This window comes from Salvelinus fontinalis, chromosome 17 (genome assembly GCF_029448725.1).
Source record: "Salvelinus fontinalis isolate EN_2023a chromosome 17, ASM2944872v1, whole genome shotgun sequence".
NCBI classification, from domain to species: Eukaryota; Metazoa; Chordata; class Actinopteri; order Salmoniformes; family Salmonidae; genus Salvelinus; species Salvelinus fontinalis.
In genome coordinates this window covers 46,357,493-46,378,389 of record NC_074681.1, presented here as the reverse complement: position 1 = coordinate 46,378,389, position 20,897 = coordinate 46,357,493, and the positions used below count along the sequence as shown (strand labels likewise).

General features: G+C 45.4%; 1 protein-coding gene across 2 annotated transcripts; it reads right to left on the bottom strand.

Annotated features, from left to right (window-relative positions):
• Positions 1-3,954: 3,954 nt before the first annotated feature.
• proca (protein C (inactivator of coagulation factors Va and VIIIa), a) lies at positions 3,955-10,855 on the bottom strand. Of its 2 annotated transcripts, none has more exons than XM_055867612.1 (9): positions 10,747-10,855; positions 10,124-10,223; positions 8,859-9,016; positions 8,727-8,751; positions 8,281-8,391; positions 7,857-7,997; positions 5,381-5,499; positions 4,926-5,043; positions 3,955-4,638 (listed from the first exon to the last, which is right to left on the bottom strand). In XM_055867612.1, the coding sequence occupies exons 2-9, from the start codon at positions 10,191-10,193 to the stop codon at positions 4,091-4,093; spliced, it is 1,290 nt and encodes a 429-aa protein (XP_055723587.1). In that variant the 5' UTR covers positions 10,194-10,223; positions 10,747-10,855; the 3' UTR covers positions 3,955-4,090. The 2 variants fall into 2 exon arrangements, with proteins under 2 accessions (XP_055723587.1, XP_055723588.1); XM_055867613.1 differs by lacking the exon at positions 10,747-10,855 and adding an exon at positions 10,413-10,584.
• Positions 10,856-20,897: the final 10,042 nt, after the last annotated feature.

Here is a 20,897-nt window from a genome sequence, read left to right as displayed (position 1 = left end):
TATGTTCCTAGCTCCAACAGTGCAGTAACGCCTGACAATACAAAACAATACACGCAAATCCCCGAAAATAAAAAGAAAGTAATATAGAAATATTAGAACAAGCAATGTCAGAGTCCAGAATATAAATATATATATGAACATGATGGTGTGTATAGACATTATGGACAGTATATGAATAGAAAAGGTGTGTACAGCAGTAGTTATATAGGATGAGCCTTGCCTAGAATACACTATATACATATGAAGTGCGTAAAACAGTATGTAAACGTTATTAAAGTGACCAGTGTTCAATTGTACATAGGGCAGTGTTCTTTAAGGTGCGGGGTTGAGTACTGGTTGGCAGCTGGCTAGTAGCAGTGACACAAATTCAAGCCAGGATACTGGGTGGAGGCCAGCTAGTCGTGAATATTTAACAGTCTGATGGCCTGGAGATAAAAGCAGTTTTTCAGTATGATGCACATGCACTGTCTCCGCCTTCTAGATGGTAGCGGGGTGAACATGCCATTGATTGGGTGGATGAGGTCCCTGACGACCTTTTTGGCCTTCCTGTGACACAGGGTGCTGCAGATGTCCTGGATGGCAGGCAGTGTGTCCCCAGTGATGTGTTTGGCTGACCGCGCCACCCTCTGGGGAGTCCTGTGGTTGCGGACGGTGCAGTTGCCGTACTGTACCAGGCGGTAATACATCTGGACAGGAGGCTCTCAATGGTGCAACTGTAGAAATTTGTGAGGGTCTTAGGGGCCAAGCCAAATTTCTTCAGCCTCTTGAGGTTGAAGAGGCGCTTTTGCACCTTCTTCACCACATTGTCTATGTGGATGGACCATTTCAGGTTGTCAGTGATGTGCACGCCAAGGAACTTGGAGCTTTTCATCCTCTCTGGTCGATGGATATGGATGGGGGCGTGCTCACTCTGCTGTCTCCTGAAGTCCACGATCAGCTCCTTCTCTTTGTTGACATTGAGGGAGAGGTTCATTTTACTGGCAGAACTCCGCCAAGGCCCTCATCTCCTCCCTCTAAGCTGTTTAGTCATTGTTGGTAATCAGGCCTACCACTGTTGTGTCGTCTGCAAACTAGATGTTTGAGTTGGAGACGTGCATGGCCACGCAGTCATGGGTGAACAGGGAGTACAGGAGGAGGCTGAGCACGTACCTTTGTGGAGCCCCCATCTTGAGGATCAGCGTAGCGGAGGTGTTGTTACCTACCTTCACCCCCTAACTGGGGTCGGTCCATCAGGAAATTCAGGACCCAGTTACACAGGGCGTGTTTCAGACCCAGGGCTCTGACCTTAGTGGATCTGAAGGCTGAGCCATAGTCAATATACAGCATTCTTACATAGGTATTCCTCGTGTCCAGATGGTGTGCAGTGCGATGGTGATTGCGCCATCCGTGGATCTGTTAAGGCGGTATGCAAATTGTAGTGGGTCTTCAATGTTGGGTAAGTTGGAGGTGATATGATCCTTAACTAGCCTCTCAAAGCACTTCATGAGATAGAAGTGAGTGCTACGTGGCGATAGTCATTTAGTTCAGTTCCCTTTGCTTTCTTGGGTACAGGAACAATGGTGGACATAATGAAGCAAGTGGGGACGACAGATTGCTCTGAGGACGCGGCTAGGATAATTTGTAGCTTTAAAGATGCATTGAATGTTGTTTTACTATATAAACACTTACAGTAATGTAAATGATGATATATACATATACAGTACCAGTCAAAAGTTTGGACACACCTACTGGGGGCTCCCAAGTGGAGCAGCAGTCTGACCCTGCTACCATCTAGAAGGAGGAGACAGTACAGGTGCATCAAAACTGGGATCGAGAGGTTGAAAGACAGCTTTTATCTCCAGGCCATCAGACAGTTAAATAGTTATCACTAGCCGGCCTCTGCCAAGTAACCTGAATTGAACTTAGTCACTGTTACTAGCCGGCTACCACCAGGTACTCTACCCTGTACCTTAGAGACTGCTGCCCTATGTACATAGTCATTGGTCATCTCCCTGACCAAGGCCCTTCTCCCCGATTGATCAGTTTGGCCGGGCGGCCAGCTCTAGGAAGAGTCTTGGTGGTTCCAAACTTCTTTCATTTAAGAATGAGGGAGGCCACTGTGTTCTTGGGGACTTTTAATGCTGAACATTTTTTGGTACCCTTCCAGAGATGTGTGCCTCGACACAATCCTGTCTCGGAGCTCTAAAAAATGTCAAAAACCTGTTTTCGCTTTGTCATTATGGGGTATTGTGTGTAGATTGCTGCTGATTTTTAAAAATACAATACATTTTAGAACAAGACTGTAACGTAACAAGATGTGAAAAAAGTAAAAGGCACTGTATATATATATATATATATATATATATATATATATATATATATATATATATATATATATATATATATACTGGATTCTGACATTGCTTGTTCTGATATTTCTTAAGTTCTTTCATTATTTTTTTTTCATTTGTGTATGGTTTTGTATTGTTCGGTGTACTGCACTGTTGGAGCTAGAAACATAAGCATTTTGCTGCACCTGCGATAAAATCGGCAAAATATGTGTACTTGACCAATACAATTTGATTTGATTTGGCTGTTGGGGTTCTTATATGGCGCTTATATGGGTGCCCACTTTAACATTTTGAACTCAGGGTGCCCTGGCGCCACTGTGCCCTGATTTGTTATTGGGAGTGCATCCCAGCACCCATTTCATGTAAACCTGTTTGCAACCATGATCAGATGTTCCCCTTATATGGGGCAAGTGGTAGCATAGCGGTTTAGAGCATAGAGCCAGGAACTGAAAGGTCACTGGTTCAAATCCCCAAGCACACGATGTGGAAAAATCGGTCGACGTACCCTTAAGGAAGGCACTTTGCACTAATTGCTTCTGGATGAAACTGTCTGCTGAATGTATACACGGGGGACATCTTGGGTGCTTTCAGGCATTTTTAACACTTTATTCCCTTTGTCAGTGTTGTTTAATGTTGTTCATTGCTATAGGTTAATCGATGACCTGTCTTTGGTATTGCATGCATTTTGTTTACATGCATTACGTGCCAGGTGCTGCTTGTGTAGCCTAAAATATTTGAGACTTTACCGAAGCTATGTGTCTGACATGTTTAAGCCATAAAAAAATCAAGACGAGACAAAGAAAAATCTAGACGAGAGAGAAGAAATCAACCATATGATAATTGAGACTGTATATCTGTGAATTTCAAAAAGAATGCTGTACAACTGTTTGTACAAGTGCTGGCCTTTAACTGTGATACTGTTTGTGCTACAACAAGGTAGAAATAGCCAATAGAAAAAAATACTTCTGTATGAACTAGGGCTGAATATTAGGCAACTACAATCCCTTTAATAAAGTATATCACTGTAAATCTCATAGGAAAACCTTAACCCTTATCCCAACCCTAAACTTAACCCTTAACCTAACCCTAACCTTAATCCTTACCCTTTACTCTAAAGTTGTAACCCTAACCTTAGCAAGCAATTGCTTACCAACAGATAGTTTTTTTTATAGTATGACCATCTGTAGATCATCTTTATGGGACTATCCAAATAATGTGTGATTAGAATCTCTCCTTGGTGGTCTAGTGGTTAGGATTTGGCGCTTTCACCATTGCAGCCCGGGTTTAATTCCCGGTCAGGGGATAAACAGCTTTGGGCTCCCGAGTGGTACAGCAGTCTATCTCAGTGCTAGAGGCGGTGCTGCAGATCCTGGTGTGATTCCAGGCTGTATCACAACTGGCTGTGATAGGGAGTCCCATAGGGCAGTTGGCGTCCCAGCACTATTAGAGTTTGGCCGTAGTAGGCCGTCTTTGTAAATAAGAATTTGTTCTTAACTGAATTGCCTAGTTAAATAAAATAAAAAAGTGAATTATACCAAAGGCCAGTATTCTACTGTACCTTTGTTTGTAAAGATGACAAAATAATGAATAATGAATCACTAACATTAAAGAAAAACTGTGAAACTTGAGAATGTGTTGATTTATTTCACAAAGCATGTTACATATCTAAACTGTAGCCGGGTGGATAGACTCAGTAGGGAGGATGGAGGGAAGGAATTGGAAGCATAGAGGGACTTGTCTTAGGGCTCAGGAGCCTTGTCTCACCCCTTCCGCACACTCTCAATCCACTCATTGTAGTTGGACACCTTGGTGTAGATGCCCAGTTTGTCCTCGTCACCACAACCCTCGCCCCAGGACACCAGGCCGATGAGGAACCAGGTATCACGGTACAAGGTGACCATTGGGCCGCCGCTGTCGCCCTCGCACGCGTCCTCCCGCCGGCCTAGCACACCGGCGCACAGAACATTGCCTGTCACGTTGTTGACCATCTGACGGGCACACAGCTCATGCTCCACCAGCGGCACCTCGATGAAGTTGAGAGCTGAGGTGAAGCGCTGGGAGTTCTGCTCCTCCTTGCCCCAACCCGTCACCACTGTGCGTGTGCCGTTGAGGTGGAGCACACCCTCGGCCAGAGCACGGCTAGGGAGGCATGCCGGGAGGATGTACTCGGAGAAGGAGACAGGAGAGGCCAGGCGCAGTAGGGCGATGTCGTTGTCCACCGTGACTTTGTCATAGTTCGGGTGAGAGAAGGTCTTGATCACCTGCAGGGTGACTTCGGTGCCCTCCAACTTATAGCGCTCGTAGTCACCTGTTGTTGAAATAGTAGATGGGTGAAAGTTAAATATGGATAATCAGTGATAAAGAGCTGGTTGCAGCAACATAGGATAAAGTGTTTTACAGTCACTGATAAGAAACACTCATTTTCCATTGCAATAGGTTTTAAACCTTTCCTTTGCATTGAACACTACCCTAATCTGGCCATGTATAGGGAGAAGAAGATGAGAAGGATTGGTCTTCTGGAGTGTATAATAATAATAATCACAATAATCAACTCACCTTGTATCGGGGTAGTGATGAAGGTATAATGTGACTTACCCAGTCTGACGCTGAAGCGAAGGCTACCGGTCAGGCAATGGGCTGCGGTGAGGACCCAGTTCTCATCAATTAAGACCCCTCCGCAGTGAAACTTTCCCTTTGCATTCAACACAAGAGCCTAAGACACACACAAACAACTTTAGGAATTTTTAAAGGCATATTACACTCCTAAATGTATGTTCGTCAGATGTTTTCAGATTTCCGCTGTAGTCTAATGTCAACACGATTCCACATCCCACGTCATTGGTTGTATAGATCCAGCTAGATGTTTCAACCCCAAATGAATGAAAAAGATAATATTGCCCTGCAAATCAGGAAATGTCTATCTTTTCCCTTTATGGGCTGGGAAGTGGAATCATCTTGACACTTGACTACTTTTGATGTCAGTTGTAGTGCATGGGTACTGAAACAGAATCAATGTATGGGTAGTGTATGGATCAAGGTATGGATGGTACCTGCCAGGGGCTCTCCCCCTTCTTGCCCATTTCTCCCCCTACCAGCCAGGGCAGTAGTCCTTGAATGGGTTTACTGTAGGAGGTCTTGGCCACCAGTATCTGCCCACAGGAGTGGGCACCTAAAGGTAAGAAAGGAATGGAGAGAAACTGTACTGTACACTAAAACACAAGCAGTCATCCTCCTCAGTGAATTTCATAAAGATTTATAAAGTTAAAAAACATTTAAAAAGTTATCATTTTTAGATAAATATAAACATAACAATTTAAAAAAAGATATAACTTTCAGTTTCACAGCTAGCAAATGCAGCTAGCTAGTTTAGCCTACTGAAACGCCCCGCTCAAAAAGAGGGGTGCTATGTTAGCTAGCTGGCTATAACTTATTATAATTTTTATTGTTGTATTTTTCACCCCCTTTTTCTCCCCAATTTCATGATATCCAATTGGTAGTAGTTACAGTCTTGTCTCACCGCTGAAACTCCCGTACGGACTCGGGAGAGGCGAAGGTCGAGAGCCATGCGTCCTCCGAAACACAACCCAACCAAGCCGCACTGCTTCTTGACACAATGTCCATCCAATCCGGAAGCCAGCCGCACCAATGTGTTGGAGGAAACACCGTACACCTGGCGACTGTGTCAGCGTGCACTGCGCCCGGCCCGCCACAGGAGTTGCTAGTGCACGATGAGACAAGGATATCCCTGCTGGCCAAAACCTCCCTAACCCGGATGACGCTGGGCCAATTGTGTGCCACCCCATGGGCCTCCCGGTCGCGGCCTGCTGCGACAGAACCTGGACTTGAACCCAGAATCTCTAGTGGCACAGCTAGCCTTAAACCACTGCGCCACTCGGGAGGCCCTGGCTATGACTTTTCAACACAGCACTGGAACTCTTCCAATTCAAGATAAGCTTTTGGTATTACTAATTTATTGCCATCGGGCCCACCGGTGTAACTGCTTACTGACTGTACACTGTAATGTTACTGCATGATTGTAGCGGCTTTACTAATGCGTTAGTTCTATTAGCCATGCTGACCTTGACGTTACTTTAGCTAATATGGTGACAAGGATGTAGGCTGTGTGTAGCGGGTTGGCTTGGAAAGTTTTTTTGGCCTGGTCACATACAGCTGATGTGTTTTGCATTGAGGCCCACAAGCAAAGGGAAGAGGTGAGAGGAGGAGAGCGCATAGATGCGAGAAGGAATACAACGTGCCTGCTATGAAAGTGAACTGTGTTTACACGTGATCAGGGGTGTATTCATTCCGCCGATTCTGTTGAAAAAGTTTCTTAAACGCAATCAAATGGAACAAAACAGGGATAAACATAGCTGAATTTGTCCAATAGAAACTCTTGTTTGCAACTGTTGGACTAATGATTACACCCTATATCAGCTAGGTGCAGGCAAGAGTGTGCAAGGCGGTATTGAATGTCACTGTGTGCCATGTATCACTGTCTGTTACCTCAAATTTGTCTCTCGACCTGTGGGCACCTACGTTGTAAACTTTCATTCATAGGCTAGGTTGTAGCAACCTCATGATGAGTATAGGGAAAATTGTAGTATCAGGTAGTAGCCTAAACCTATCGCTGTTACATTGAACTGGGTGATTAGAGTATGAATGAGAGTCTTCCAATATGCTGTAATAGAAATAAGGCCATGCTCATGAATTTATTTTGTCCACCCTTTAATGGCAATGCATGGTTGCATGGTTTTGAATTATAAACTGGGTGGGTTGAGCCCTGAATGCTGATCGGCTGACAGCCGTGGTATATCAGACCATACACCACAGGTATGACAAAACTGTTATTTTTACTGCTCGAATTACGTTGGTAAACAGTTTAGAATAGCAATAAGGCTCCTCGGGGATTTGTGATAAGGCACTCGGCATTGCGTCGAGGCCAGCCCTTAGCCGTGGTATATTGGCCATATACCACACCCCCTCGTTCCTTATTGCTTAATTATAATGACCCAAACGAAGCACGGTGGGTGGGTTGTTCGCTTTGACGCCTCGCTCAATTAGAACGTATCTCTATCTTTACTTATTTGGGCACCGTAGTCACACAAAACACAAAACGTTTTGTCGTTATTAACTCTTTTTTTTGTTGCTCAAATTGAAGAGTTATCTAAGGGTTGAGGCTTTACCATACATGCTAAATTAGACCAATTTATCCACTTCTGGAAACACAACATCGCTGTCAGCAAAGATGGAAACACAACATCGCTGTCCCATCCTTTCCACCTGCCTCATTCTGCTTTCTCCACCTGCTCGAGTTTTTCGTTTAAGACACACATGGATGAACATTTCCAAAACACTGTGTACTCTTGTACACATTTTTACAACACATACTTACAAATTAGACAATCCCCTACATAAATGTTATCCCGTTTGAGGAGAATTCCCTGTACCACAGAAGAGAGCCAGGCATGGTTCAGAAACATCCCTAGCCAGGGTTGTTTCTAGACAGGGTCCCAGAGTAATTCTTACCTTCGGGGACACAGTGTCTAGAGTTTTGGTGGAGACGGTATCCCCGGACACAGCTGCAGGTACGTCTCAGGCCATCCTTATCGTTTTGGCACTCATGGTCACAACCACCGTTGGCTATTGCACAATTAGTGGCTGTGCTAGCTAAACACAACAGACAGTATCAAAGCCAAAACACAAAGAAGCACCGACACAAGGAACATAACCAGAACCAGAGACATAACAAGTACTCTCCCAGACAAAACACACATCAGAAAAGACGTTTCACATCCCATCACAGACATAACAAACACATGTTAATGTTTGTTTCTCATATATTAGAAAACAAAAAGTTGATCACAGAAAAAAAAGATACACGACAAACAGTCAAAAGTCAAGAACATCGCAGGTGCAAACGTATCAAACACAGCGGTGTAAAGGGGCTCACGTTGGTCGCAGTGTTTTCCCTCAAATCCTGGATTGCAGCGGCAGGCATAGGACTGGTAGAGGTCCACACAGGTCCCATTCACACACGGGTTTGAAATGCACTGATTTCCATCTAAGACACACACCAAAGACAGATGTAACCCTGAACTCCGATAAGCAGGCCAAACAACATGGCAACATTTCCTCTCCATCACAGGACAGAAGCGTTGTACGCTGTGTCTGAGAGGTACAGTACGTTGACACAGGGAGACCGACAATGAAGCTGTTTTGGTAGAAAACATTTGCTTGTAGTTTAACCGTTGTGTAGATATCTGTTTGTTCATTCAACTGATTCCCGACTGTGCATGTTTGCCAATGTCCTTACAAAGTGTACAACATAAACAGTATAAAATACAAGACAGTTAGAAGGATATATGAGTCTATTCAGGAACAAAAGACTTCACTGACCTGTATAAACCGTCCAGAATTCCAACTGAAAAGTAGTAGAAAACGGTCCATGTATGTTATTCCTTAGCCATACAGAATTGATAAACGGTATACACAAAAACGTAACATTTCATTGAATTAAAAACAGCTTACCGTGGCTTCCCTGGCTATGAAAATCTCCCTTGCCTCCTCAAACTCACATCTCTCCTCCACGCATTCCCGCTCCATTGATGGAGGCTTCAGTTCCTCCAGGAAGGTGTTGGCCCTTTTGGAACGGAGAAGCATGTTGGCCTCAGGGCCGCTGGAAAACACTGACCAACAAAACCAGGTATGTTCATTTGGCATTAAAAGGAGGAAAACCGGCTATAACAGGGAGGGACTACCATGAACCAGTGGTGTAAAGTACTTAAGTAAAAATACTTTAAAGTACTACTTAAGTAGATTTTTGGGGATATCTGTACTATACTTTACTATTTAGATTTTTGACAACTACTTTTACTTCACTACATTCCTAAAGAAAATAATGTACTTTTTACTCCATACATTTTCCCTTACACCCAAAAGTACTTGTTACATTTTAACTGGAAAATGGTCCAATTTACCCCCTTATAAAGAAAACATCCCTGGTCATCCCTACTGCCTCTGATCTGGTGGACTCACTAAACACAAATGCTTCATTTTTAAATGAATGTCTGAGTGTTGGAGTGTGCCCCTGGCTATCAGTAAAGAAAATTAAAACACAAGAAAATGTCCTTCTGGTTTGCATAACATAAGGAATTTTAAATTATTAATACTTTTACTTTTGATAATTAAGTATATTTTAGCAATTCCATTTACTTTCAATACTTAAGTACATTTAAAACCATATACTTTTAGACTTTTACTCAAATAGTATTTCAATGAGTGACTTTCCCTTTTACTTGAGTCCTTTTCTATGAAGGTTTCTTTACTTTTACTACAGTATGACATTTGGGTACTTTTTCCACCCCTGCCACGTACTTGTCCAATATGAAACGTTCATTTTTGCGTTGCATTGCAAAATGCAACTTATATTAGACCTCAATGAACTGTCTTGTAAGGTTAGAATGTTATTCAATGTGCTTGTGCAACATGGCACACAAACTTTCAGGAAATGTAACTCTTTAAGCACCAGAACTGTGCATTACTCTAGCCCTGTGATATTTGGAATCACAACACTTTCGCTACCTACACACAACCCAATCACTGGTCTCTCCTATTACACATGCAGTACTATTATATACTATATAGAAACATGACAAAAATACAGAAACACTTAGTAGTGTTTGTCCGTACAGCTGTGACCTTACAGGTGATCGCGTCGTATTGGTGGTGGACAATATGTTTAACGCCATTGAAAAACGTGCTACTGGTTCTTCAGATGATACATTTTTTTTTACCTGATGTGCTGAGAGCAGAAGCCGACCACAAAGCGAGAGCCGCACTCACGCAGAGGAAAAGCTCGCCCATGATATCTACAGACCCTGCAGCCAATGGAAACTGTCAACAGGGAACGCATTTGTGAACGGTAGCATAGAGATTTATGTTGACATCAATCTGATGTTCACACAGTAGCTGAACACTCAGTATGAACACGTTGTACTGGTATAAGATCTATATCTTCATTAAACCACATGAATTATTGCTCAATAAAAATAGAGGTCCCATAACAGATAGTTAAAGACCTACAAACTCAATTATCGCCACTTCAATGTTCTTCTCGAAGAAAACAGAGATTCAAAATATCAAACTGGTGTGCTGATTCCCTATGCTTTGGGTTACTTCGGTTGCATCGTTCCTCATGCAACGTTTATAAAGATACGACTAGCGACCGTGGAATCTCTACAAACATGGCCCTGTCCAAATGATAGGAGGGACACATGCCCATAGAGTGAATTAGCATTGATTCATGACCTTGCCCTCAACTAATAAAAACATATCGTTGATCAAACCAGACAATTTTCCAATGAAAAAGAGAAATGGCAAAACAAAGCATTCATAAAATATATATTTTTTTACTTACATCTTCAGAATCAGGGCCGGGACAGGACTGACGGGATGTGCTGTTTAAACTGTGTTAATGACTAACTACAGATGTTTACTGTGAGTCCACAGTCTGCGTTACTACTGTCTATCTCAGTCAGTGTTCCCTAACACAATACTCACCTCCCATTCTAACCTGAGCACGCACAAATGAGCAAAAGCACAGGCACGCGCACATGAATACGCATTAATTAAGGTCATATACATAAAATCAAATGGTATCATTAATGTGTACATACATGTTGTTATATAATGTACCAAATTCTGTTAAATCATTAATAGTTATTAAGTAAGAAACATATAAGAGATACATGACATGAAAAATAGTACAAACAAGCATGCTCCCTGCTCATAATTGTAACGGTTGTCCTCCTCCTCTTCGTCCGAAGAGGAGGAGTAGGGATTGGACCAAAGCGCAGCGTTGTGATATGACATAATGAATTTATTAAAGTAATGACGAAACACAAAAATACTCCAACAAACTACAAAAACAAATAAACGATGTAGACAGACCTGAACGAGAGAACTTACATAAACACGAAGAACGCATGAACAGGTACAGACTACACAAACGAATGAACAAACGAAACAGTCCCGTGTGGTGCACAGACACAAACACGGAAGACAACCACCCACAAACAAACAGTGTAAACAACCTACCTTAATATGGTTCTCAATCAGAGGAAACGTAAAACACCTGTCCCTGATTGAGAACCATATCAGGCTAAATGACAATGAACCTAAACATAGAAACACATAACATAGAATGCCCACCCCAACTCACGCCCTGACCAACTAAACACATACAAAAACAAGAGAAAACAGGTCAGGAACGTGACATAACCCCCCCCTCAAGGTGCGAACTCCGGACGCACCACCAAAAGTCTAGGGGAGGGTCTGGGTGGGCATCTGTCCACGGTGGCGGCTCAGGCTCTGGGCGTGGTCCCCATCCCACCATAATCAATCCCCGCTTTTTTAGCCTCCTCCCAATGACCACCCTCCAAATTAAACCCACTGGATTAAGGGGCAGCACCGGACTAAGGGGCAATACCGGAATGAGGGGCAGCACCGGAATCAATCAATCAATCAATCAAGTTTATTTTATATAGCCCTTCGTACATCAGCTAATATCTCGAAGTGCTGTACAGAAACCCAGCCTAAAACCCCAAACAGCTAGTAATGCAGGTGTAGAAGCACGGTGGCTAGGAAAAACTCCCTAGAAAGGCCAAAACCTAGGAAGAAACCTAGAGAGGAACCAGGCTATGAGGGGTGGCCAGTCCTCTTCTGGCTGTGCCGGGTGGAGATTATAACAGAACTATGCCAAGATATTCAAAAATGTTCATAAGTGACAAGCATGGTCAAATAATAATCAGGAATAAATAGTTGGCTTTTCATAGCCGATCATTAAGAGTTGAAAACAGCAGGTCTGGGGCAGGTGGCGGTTCCATAACCGCAGGCAGAACAGTTGAAACTGGAATAGCAGCAAGGCCAGGCGGACTGGGGACAGCAAGGAGTCACCACGCCCGGTAGTCCCGACGTATGGTCCTAGTGCTCAGGTCTTCCGAGAGAAAGAAAGAGAGAAGGAGAAAATTAGAGAGAGCCAAGATTTTCAAAATGATCATAAATGACAAGCATGGTCAAATAATAATCAGGAATAAATGTCAGTTGGCTTTTCATAGCCGATCATTAAGAGTTGAAAACAGCAGGTCTGGGACAGGTAGGGGTTCCGTAACCGCAGGCAGAACAGTTGAAACTGGAATAGCAGCAAGGCCAGGCGGACTGGGGACAGCAAGGAGTCATCATGCCCGGTAGTCCTGACGTATGGTCCTAGGGCTCAGGTTCTCAGAGAGAAAGAAAGAGAGAACGAGAGAATTAGAGAGAGCATACTTAAATTCACACAGGACAGGAGAAGTACTCCAGGTATAACCAACTGACCCTAGCCCCCCGACACATAAACTACTGCAGCATAAATACTGGAGGCTGAGAGAGGAGCGGTCAGGAGTCACTGTGGCCCCATCCGAAGATACCCCCGGACAGGGCCAAACAGGAAGGATATAACCCCACCCACTTTGCCAAAGCACAGCCCCCGCACCACTAGAGGGATATCTTCAACCACCAACTTACAATCCTGAGACAAGGCCGAGTATAGCCCACAAAGATCTCCACCACAGCACAAACCAAGGGGGGGCGCCAACCCAGACAGGAAGATCACGTCAGTAACTCAACCCACTCAAGTGACGCACCCCTCCTAGGGACGGCATGAAAGAGCACCAGTAAGCCAGTGACTCAGCCCCTGTAATAGGGTTAGAGGCAGAGAATCCCAGTGGAGAGAGGGGAACCGGCCAGGCAGAGACAGCAAGGGCGGTTCGTTGCTCCAGAGCCTTTCCGTTCACCTTCACACTCCTGGGCCAGACTACACTCAATCATATGACCTACTGAAGAGATAAGTCTTCAGTAAAGACTTAAAGGTTGAGACCGAGTCTGAGTCTCTCACATGGGTAGGCAGACTGTTCCATAAAAATGGAGATCTATAGGAGAAAGCCCTGCCTCCCGCTGTTTGCTTAGTAATTCTAGGGACAATTAGGAGGCCTGCGTCTTGTGACCGTAGCGTACGTATAGGTATGTACGGCAGGACCAACTCGGAAAGATAGGTAGGAGCAAGCCCATGTAACGCTTTATAGGTTAACAGTAAAACCTTGAAATCAGCCCTTGCCTTAACAGGAAGCCAGTGTAGGGAAGCTAGCACTGGAGTAATATGATCAAATTTCTTGGTTCTAGTCAGGATTCTAGCAGCCGTATTTAGCACTAACTGAAGTTTATTTAGTGCTTTATCCGGGAAAGTAGAGCATTGCAGTAGTCTAACCTAGAAGTAACAAATGCATGGATTAATTTTTGTGCATCATTTTTGAACAGAACATTTCGGATTTTTGCAATGTTACGTAGATGGAAAAAAGCTGTCCTTGAAACAGTCTTGATATGTTCGTCAAAAGAGAGATCAGGGTCAAGAGTAACGCCGAGGTCCTTCACAGTTTTATTTGAGGCGACTTTACAACCATCAAGATGAATTGTCAGATTTAACAGAAGATCTCTTTGTTTCTTGGGACCTAGAACAAGCATCTCTGTTTTGTCCGAGTTTAAAAGTAGAAAGTTTTCAGCCATCCACTTCCTTATGTCTGAAACACAGGCTTCTAGCGAGGGCAATTTTGGGGCTTCACCATGTTTCATTGAAATGTACAGCTGTGTGTCATCCACATAGCAGTGAAAGTTAACATTATGTTTTCGAATAACATCCCCAAGAGGTAAAATATATAGTGAAAACAGTAGTGGTCCTAAAACGGAACCTTGAGGAACACCGAAATGTACAGTTGATTTGTCAGAGGACAAACCATTCACAGAGACAAACTGATATCTTTCCGACAGGTAAGATCTAAACCAGGCCAGAACTTGTGCGTGTAGACCAATATGGGTTTCCAGTCTCTCCAAAAGAATGTGGTGATCGATGGTGTCAAAGGCAGCACTAAGGTCTAGTAGCACGAGGACAGATGCAGTACCTCGGTCTGACGCCATTAAAAGGTCATTTACCACCTTCACAAGTGCAGTCTCAGTGCTATGATGGGGTCTAAAACCAGACTGAAGCATTTCGTATACATTGTTTGTCTTCAGAAAGGCAGTGAGTTGCTGCGCAACAGCTTTTTCTAAAAATGTTGAGAGGAATGGAAGATTCGATATAGGCCGATAGTTTTTTATATTTTCCGGGTCAAGGTTTGGCTTTTTCAAGAGAGGCTTTATCACTGCCACTTTTAGTGAGTTTGGTACACATCCGGTGGATAGAGAGCTGTTTATTATGTTCAACATAGGAGGGCCAAGCACAGGAAGCAGCTCTTTCAGTAGTTTAGTAGGAATAGGATCCAGTATGCAGCTTGAAGGTTTAGAGGCCATGATCATTTTCATCATTGTGTCAAGAGATATAGTACTAAAACACTTAAGTGTCTCTCCCGATCCCTGGCCCTGGCAGAGCTGTGCAGATCCAGGACAGCTAAGCCCTGGAGGAATATGCAGATTCAAAGAGGAGTCCGTAATTTGCTTTCTAATGGTCATGATCTTGTCCTCAAAGAAGTTCATGAATTTATTCCTGCTGAAGTGAAAGCCATCCTCTCTTGGGGAATGCTGCTTTTTAGTTAGCTTTGCAACAGTATCAAACGGAAATTTTGGATTGTTCTTATTTTCCTCGATTAAGTTGGAAAAGTAGGATGATCGAGCAGCAGTGAGGGCTCTTCGGTACTGCACGGTACTGTCTTTCCAAGCTAGTCGGAAGACTTCCAGTTTGGTGTGGCGCCATTTCCGTTTCAATTTCCTGGAAGCTTGCTTCAAAGCTCGGGTATTTTCTGTATACCAGGGAGCTAGTTTCTTATGACAAATGTTGTTCGTTTTTAGGGGTGCAACTGCATCTAGGGTATTGCGCAAGGTTAAATTGAGTTCCTCAGTTAAGTGGTTAACTGATTTTTGTCCTCTGACGTCATTGGGTAGGCAGAAGGAGTCTGGAAGGGCATCAAGGAATTTTTGTGTTGTCTGAGAATTTATAGCACGACTTTTGATGCTCCTTGGTTGGGGTCTGAGCAGATTATTTGTTGCGATTGCAAACGTAATAAAATGGTGGTCCGATAGTCCAGGATTATGTGGAAAAACATTAAGATCTACAACATTTATTCCATGGGACAAAACTAGGTCCAGAGTATGACTGTGGCAGTGAGTAGGTCCAGAGACATGTTGGACAAAACCCATTGAGTCGATGATGGCTCCGAAAGACTTTTGGAGTGGGTCTGTGGACTTCTCCATATGAATATTAAAATCACCAAAAATTAGAAAATGATCTGCTATGACTACAAGGTCTGATAGGAATTCAGGGAACTCAGAGAGGAACGCTGTATATGGCCCAGGAGGCCTGTAAACAGTAGCTATAAAAAGTGATTGAGTAGGTTGCATAGATTTCATGACTAGAAGCTCAAAAGACGAAAACTTATTTTTTTTTTGTAAATTGAAATTTGCTATCGTAAATGTTAGCAACACCTCCGCCTTTGCGGGATGCACGGGGAATATGGTCACTAGTGTAACCAGGAGGTGAGGCCTCATTTAACACAGTAAATTCATCAGGCTTAAGCCATGTTTCAGTCAGGCCAATCACATCAAGATTATGATCAGTGATTAGTTCATTGACTATGACTGCCTTTGAAGTGAGGGATCTAACATTAAGTAACCCTATTTTGAGATGTGAGGTATCACGATCTCTTTCAATAATGGCAGGAATGGAGGAGGTCTTTATCCTAATAAGATTGCTAAGGCGAACACCGCCATGTTTAGTTTTGCCCAACCTAGGTCGAGGCACAGACACAGTCTCAATGGGTATGGCTGAGCTGACTACACTGACTGTGCTATTGGCAGACTCCACTAAGCTGGCAGGTTGGCTAACAGCCTGCTGCCTGGCCTGCACCCTATTTCATTGTGGGGCTAAAGGAGTTAGAGCCCTATCTATGTTGGTAGATAAGATGAGAGCACCCCTCCAGGTAGGATGGAGTCCGTCACTCCTTAGCAGGTCAGGCTTGGTCCTGTTTGTGGGTGAGTCCCAGAAAGAGGGCCAATTATCTACAAATTCTATCTTTTGGGAGGGGCAGAAAACAGTTTTCAACCAGCGATTGAGTGCTGAGACTCTGCTGTAGAGCTCGTCACTCCCCCTAACTGGGAGAGGGCCAGAGACAATTACTCGATGCCGACACATCTTTCTAGCTGATTTACACGCTGAAGCTATGTTGCACTTGGTGACCTCTGACTGTTTCATCCTAACATCGTTGGTGCCGACGTGGATAACAATATCTCTATACTCGCCAGATTTAGCTTTAGCCAGCACCATCTTTAGATTAGCCTTAACGTCGGTAGCCCTGCCCCCTGGTAAACAGTGTATGATCGCTGGGTGATTCGTTTTAAGTCTAATACTGCGGGTAATGGAGTCGCCAATGACTAGGGTTTTCAATTTGTCAGAGCTAATGGTTGGAGCCTTCGGCGTCTCAGACCCCGTAGCGGGAGGAGTAGAAACAAGAAAAGACTCGGCCTCAGACTCCGACTCGCTACATAATGGGGAAAACCGGTTGAAAGTTTCTGTCGGCTGAATGAGCGACACCAGTTGAGCATTCCAACAGCATTTCCCTCCAGAAGCCATGAGAAAGTTGTCCGGCAGCGGGGACTCTGCGGGGGGGTTTATACTAACGTTACTATCTGTACTTACTGGTGGCACAGACGCTGTTTCTTCCTTTCCTACACTGAAATTACCCTTGCCTAACGATTGCGTCTGAAGCTGGGCTTGTAGCACAGCTATCCTCGCCGTAAGGCGATCGTTCTCCTGTATATTATGAGTACAGGGACTGCAATTAGAAGACATAATGTTAATGTTACTACTTAGCTTCGGCTGTTGAAGGTGCTTACGAACCATGTCCAGATAAAGCGTCCGGAGTGAAAAAGTTGAATGAGGGAAAAAAGTTGCGATGGAAAAACAAAAAATATAAACGGTAATAAAAAGAAAAAAAAAAAAACGTAAAGTTGTCAGCTAGCAAAGTAAAGGTGGCAGCAAAACGCACAGCAACAAAACGCACAGCAACAAAACGCAAAACGGAATGAGGGGCAACACCGGAATGAGGGGCAACACCAGAATGTGGGGCAACACCAGAATGAGGGGCAACACCGGATTGAGGGGCAACTCCGAAGTGAAGGGCAGCTCCGGACTGAGGGGCAGCTCCGGACTGAGGGGCAGCTCCGGACTGGCTGATGGCTCTGGCTGGTCATGGCTGGCTGACGGCTCTGGCTGGCTGACGGCTCTGGCTGGTCATGGCTGGCTGACGGCTCTGGCTGGTCATGGCTGGCTGACGGCTCTGGCTGGTCATGGCTGGCTGACGGCTCTGGCTGGTCATGGCTCGCTGACGGCTCTGGCTGATCCTGTCTGGCGGAAGGCTCTGGCTGATCCTGTCTGGCGGAAGGCTCTGTCTGATCCTGTCTGGCGGAAGGCTCTGGCTGATCCTGTCTGGCAGAAGGCTCTGGCTGATCCTGTCTGGCGGAAGGCTTTGGCTGCTCCTGTCTGGTGGAAGGCACTAGCGGCTCCTGTCTGGCGGAAGGCTCTAGCGGCTCCTGTCTGGCAGACGGCTCTGAAGGCTCATGGCAGACGGGCGGCTTTGCAGGCTCAGTACAGACGGGCGGCTTTGAAGGCTCAGTACAGACGGGCAGTTCATGCGGCGCTTGGCAGACGGACAGTTCAGACGGCGTTGGGCAGACGGGCAGTTCAGGCGCCGTTGGGCAGACGGGCAGTTCAGGCGCCGCTGGGCAGACGGGCAGTTCAGGCGCCGCTGGGCAGACGGGCAGTTCAGGCGCCGCTGGGCAGACGGGCAGTTCAGGCGCCGCTGGGCAGACGGCAGACTCTGGCCGGCTGAGACGCACTGTAGGCCTGGTGCATGGTGCCGGAACTGGAGGTACCGGGCTAAAGACACGCACCTTCAGGCTAGTGCGGGGAACAACAACAGGGCACACTGGACTCTCAAGGCGTACTATAGGCCTGGTGCGTGGTACCGGCACTGGTGGTACCGGGCTGAGGGCACGCACATCAGGGCGAGTACGGGGAGAAGGAACAGTGCGTACAGGGCTCTGGAGACGCACAGGAGGCTTGATGCGTGGTGCCGGAACTGGAGGCACTGGGCTGGATACACGCACCACAGGGAGAGTGCGTGGAAGAGGAACAGGGCTCTGGAGACGCACTGGAAGCCTGGTGCGTGGTGCAGGCACTGGTGGTACTGGGCTGGAGCGAGGAGGTGGCGCCGGAAATACCGGACCGTGCAGGCGTACTGGCTTCTTTGAGCACTGAGCCTGCCCAACCTTACCTGGTTGTATGCTCCCCGTCGCCCGACCAGTGCGGGGAGGTGGAATAACCCGCACCGGGCTATGTAGGCGAACCGGGGACACCATGCGTAAGGCTGGTGCCATGTAAGCCCTCCCGAGGAGACGCACTGGTGGCCAGATATGTAGAGCCGGCTTCATGGCACTTGGCTCAATGCTCAATCTGGCCCGGCCGATACGAGGAGCTGGTATGTACCGCACCGGGCTATGCACACATACAGGAGACACCATGCGCTCTACTCCGTAACACGGTGTCTGCCCGTACTTTCGCTCTCCACGGTAAGTAGAGGGAGTAGGCGCAGGTCTCCTACCTGACTTCGCCACTCTCCCTTTTATCCCCCCCCCCAATACATTTTTGGGGTTTACTTTCGGGTTTCCAGCCACGTCTCCTACCTGCCTCCTCATACCACCGATCCTGGGCTTTCGCTGACTCCATCGCCTCCCGAGAGCGGCGATTCTCTCCCACCTTAGCCCAGGGTCCTACTCCGTTCAATATTTCCTCCCAAGTCCACGAGTCCTGTTTTTTTGGCCGCTGCTGCTGGTTCCTCTCACGCTGCTTGATCCTTGGTAGGTGGGTGGTTCTGTAACGGTTGTCCTCCTCCTCTTCGTCCGAAGAGGAGGAGTAGGGATTGGACCAAAGCGCAGCGTTGTGATATAACATAATGAATTTATTAAAGTAAGACGAAACACGAAAATACTCCAACAAACTACAAAAACAAATAAACGATGTAGACAGACCTGAACGAGAGAACTTACATAAACACGAAGAACGCATGAACAGGTACAGACTACACAAACGAACGAACAAACGAAACAGTCCCGTGTGGTGCACAGACACAAACATGGAAGACAATCACCCACAAACAAACAGTGTGAACAACCTACCTTAATATGGTTCTCAATCAGAGGAAACGTAAAACACCTGTCCCTGATTGAGAACCATATCAGGCTAAATGACAATGAACCTAAACATAGAAACACATAACATAGAATGCCCACCCCAACTCACGCCCTGATCAACTAAACACATACAAAAACAAGAGAAAACAGGTCAGGAACGTGACAATAATACTTTATGTGTGTAGTTATAGATGCTTATGAGCAGCTATTAGCAACTCTGTTGTTGATAGTGCATTATGCATAGCTCATAAAGCATTGTGAATGTGCTTATAATGCATAATGGAGAAGGAATTCATATGAAGGCTTACCAATACTTTCTACAAATTCTGTTAATTTGGGTCAACAGTGGATTACAACGCTGTACGGACAAACTCAAATCATCCCTGTCCATGAAAGACATGAAGATATGAATGATTCTTCTCATTTTTCAATTATGTAGCACACACTCCCATGCAAATTCACAACTCAGAAAGAGGGAAGGCATCAAATAGCCTTCTTAAGATACTACTGTCCTTCTCAACACGATAGCGTAGGAAGCCTCAATTTAAAGGTCAAAATACTCTAAACTTAAACACATAGGACTACATATGGACGAACAATAGAGCACAGAGAAAAGCATGAATAAATGTGTGCGCACACGCGCATGCTCACACACGCATACGAGCACACACACACACACACACACACACACACACACACACACACACACACACACACACACACACACACACACACACACACACACACACACACACACACACACACACACACACACACACACACACACACACACACACACACACACACACACACACAGAGACATACTACACCTTCGATATACTGTTGAAAGGGGCACAAAGATGAGAAAGAGCAGAGGGTACTAGAAAACAGAGGCACGTTGACAACACACCACCTTCGGTTGGCCTGTATTTGTGTCTGAGAGCGTGGAAATGAGGACAGTTATTAGGGTTAGCCATTCATCCTCCATTATCCTCATTGTGCTTGAGCCTTGTGTCTATGGCTCAGGTTTCTGTTGTATCCACGCTGTTGATTTTATACAGAACCGGCCTGGATAATAGAGTTCTGCGGGAGGAACAAAGGTGTTTGGAGCAAAGGTTGTGGTTATTCCCCAGGACACAATGGGTACAGAACTGGCCGTCCCGCTAGACGGTCCCCCACGCGTAACAGGGCCAGGGGTTTGTTTTGGTCGCTAGGGGCCTGTTTTGTGTCCCAGACCAGTTTACCGGTCCACCCTAATCCTCTTTCCCTGAAACACGTGAGAAGCACAGTCATCATTGGTGG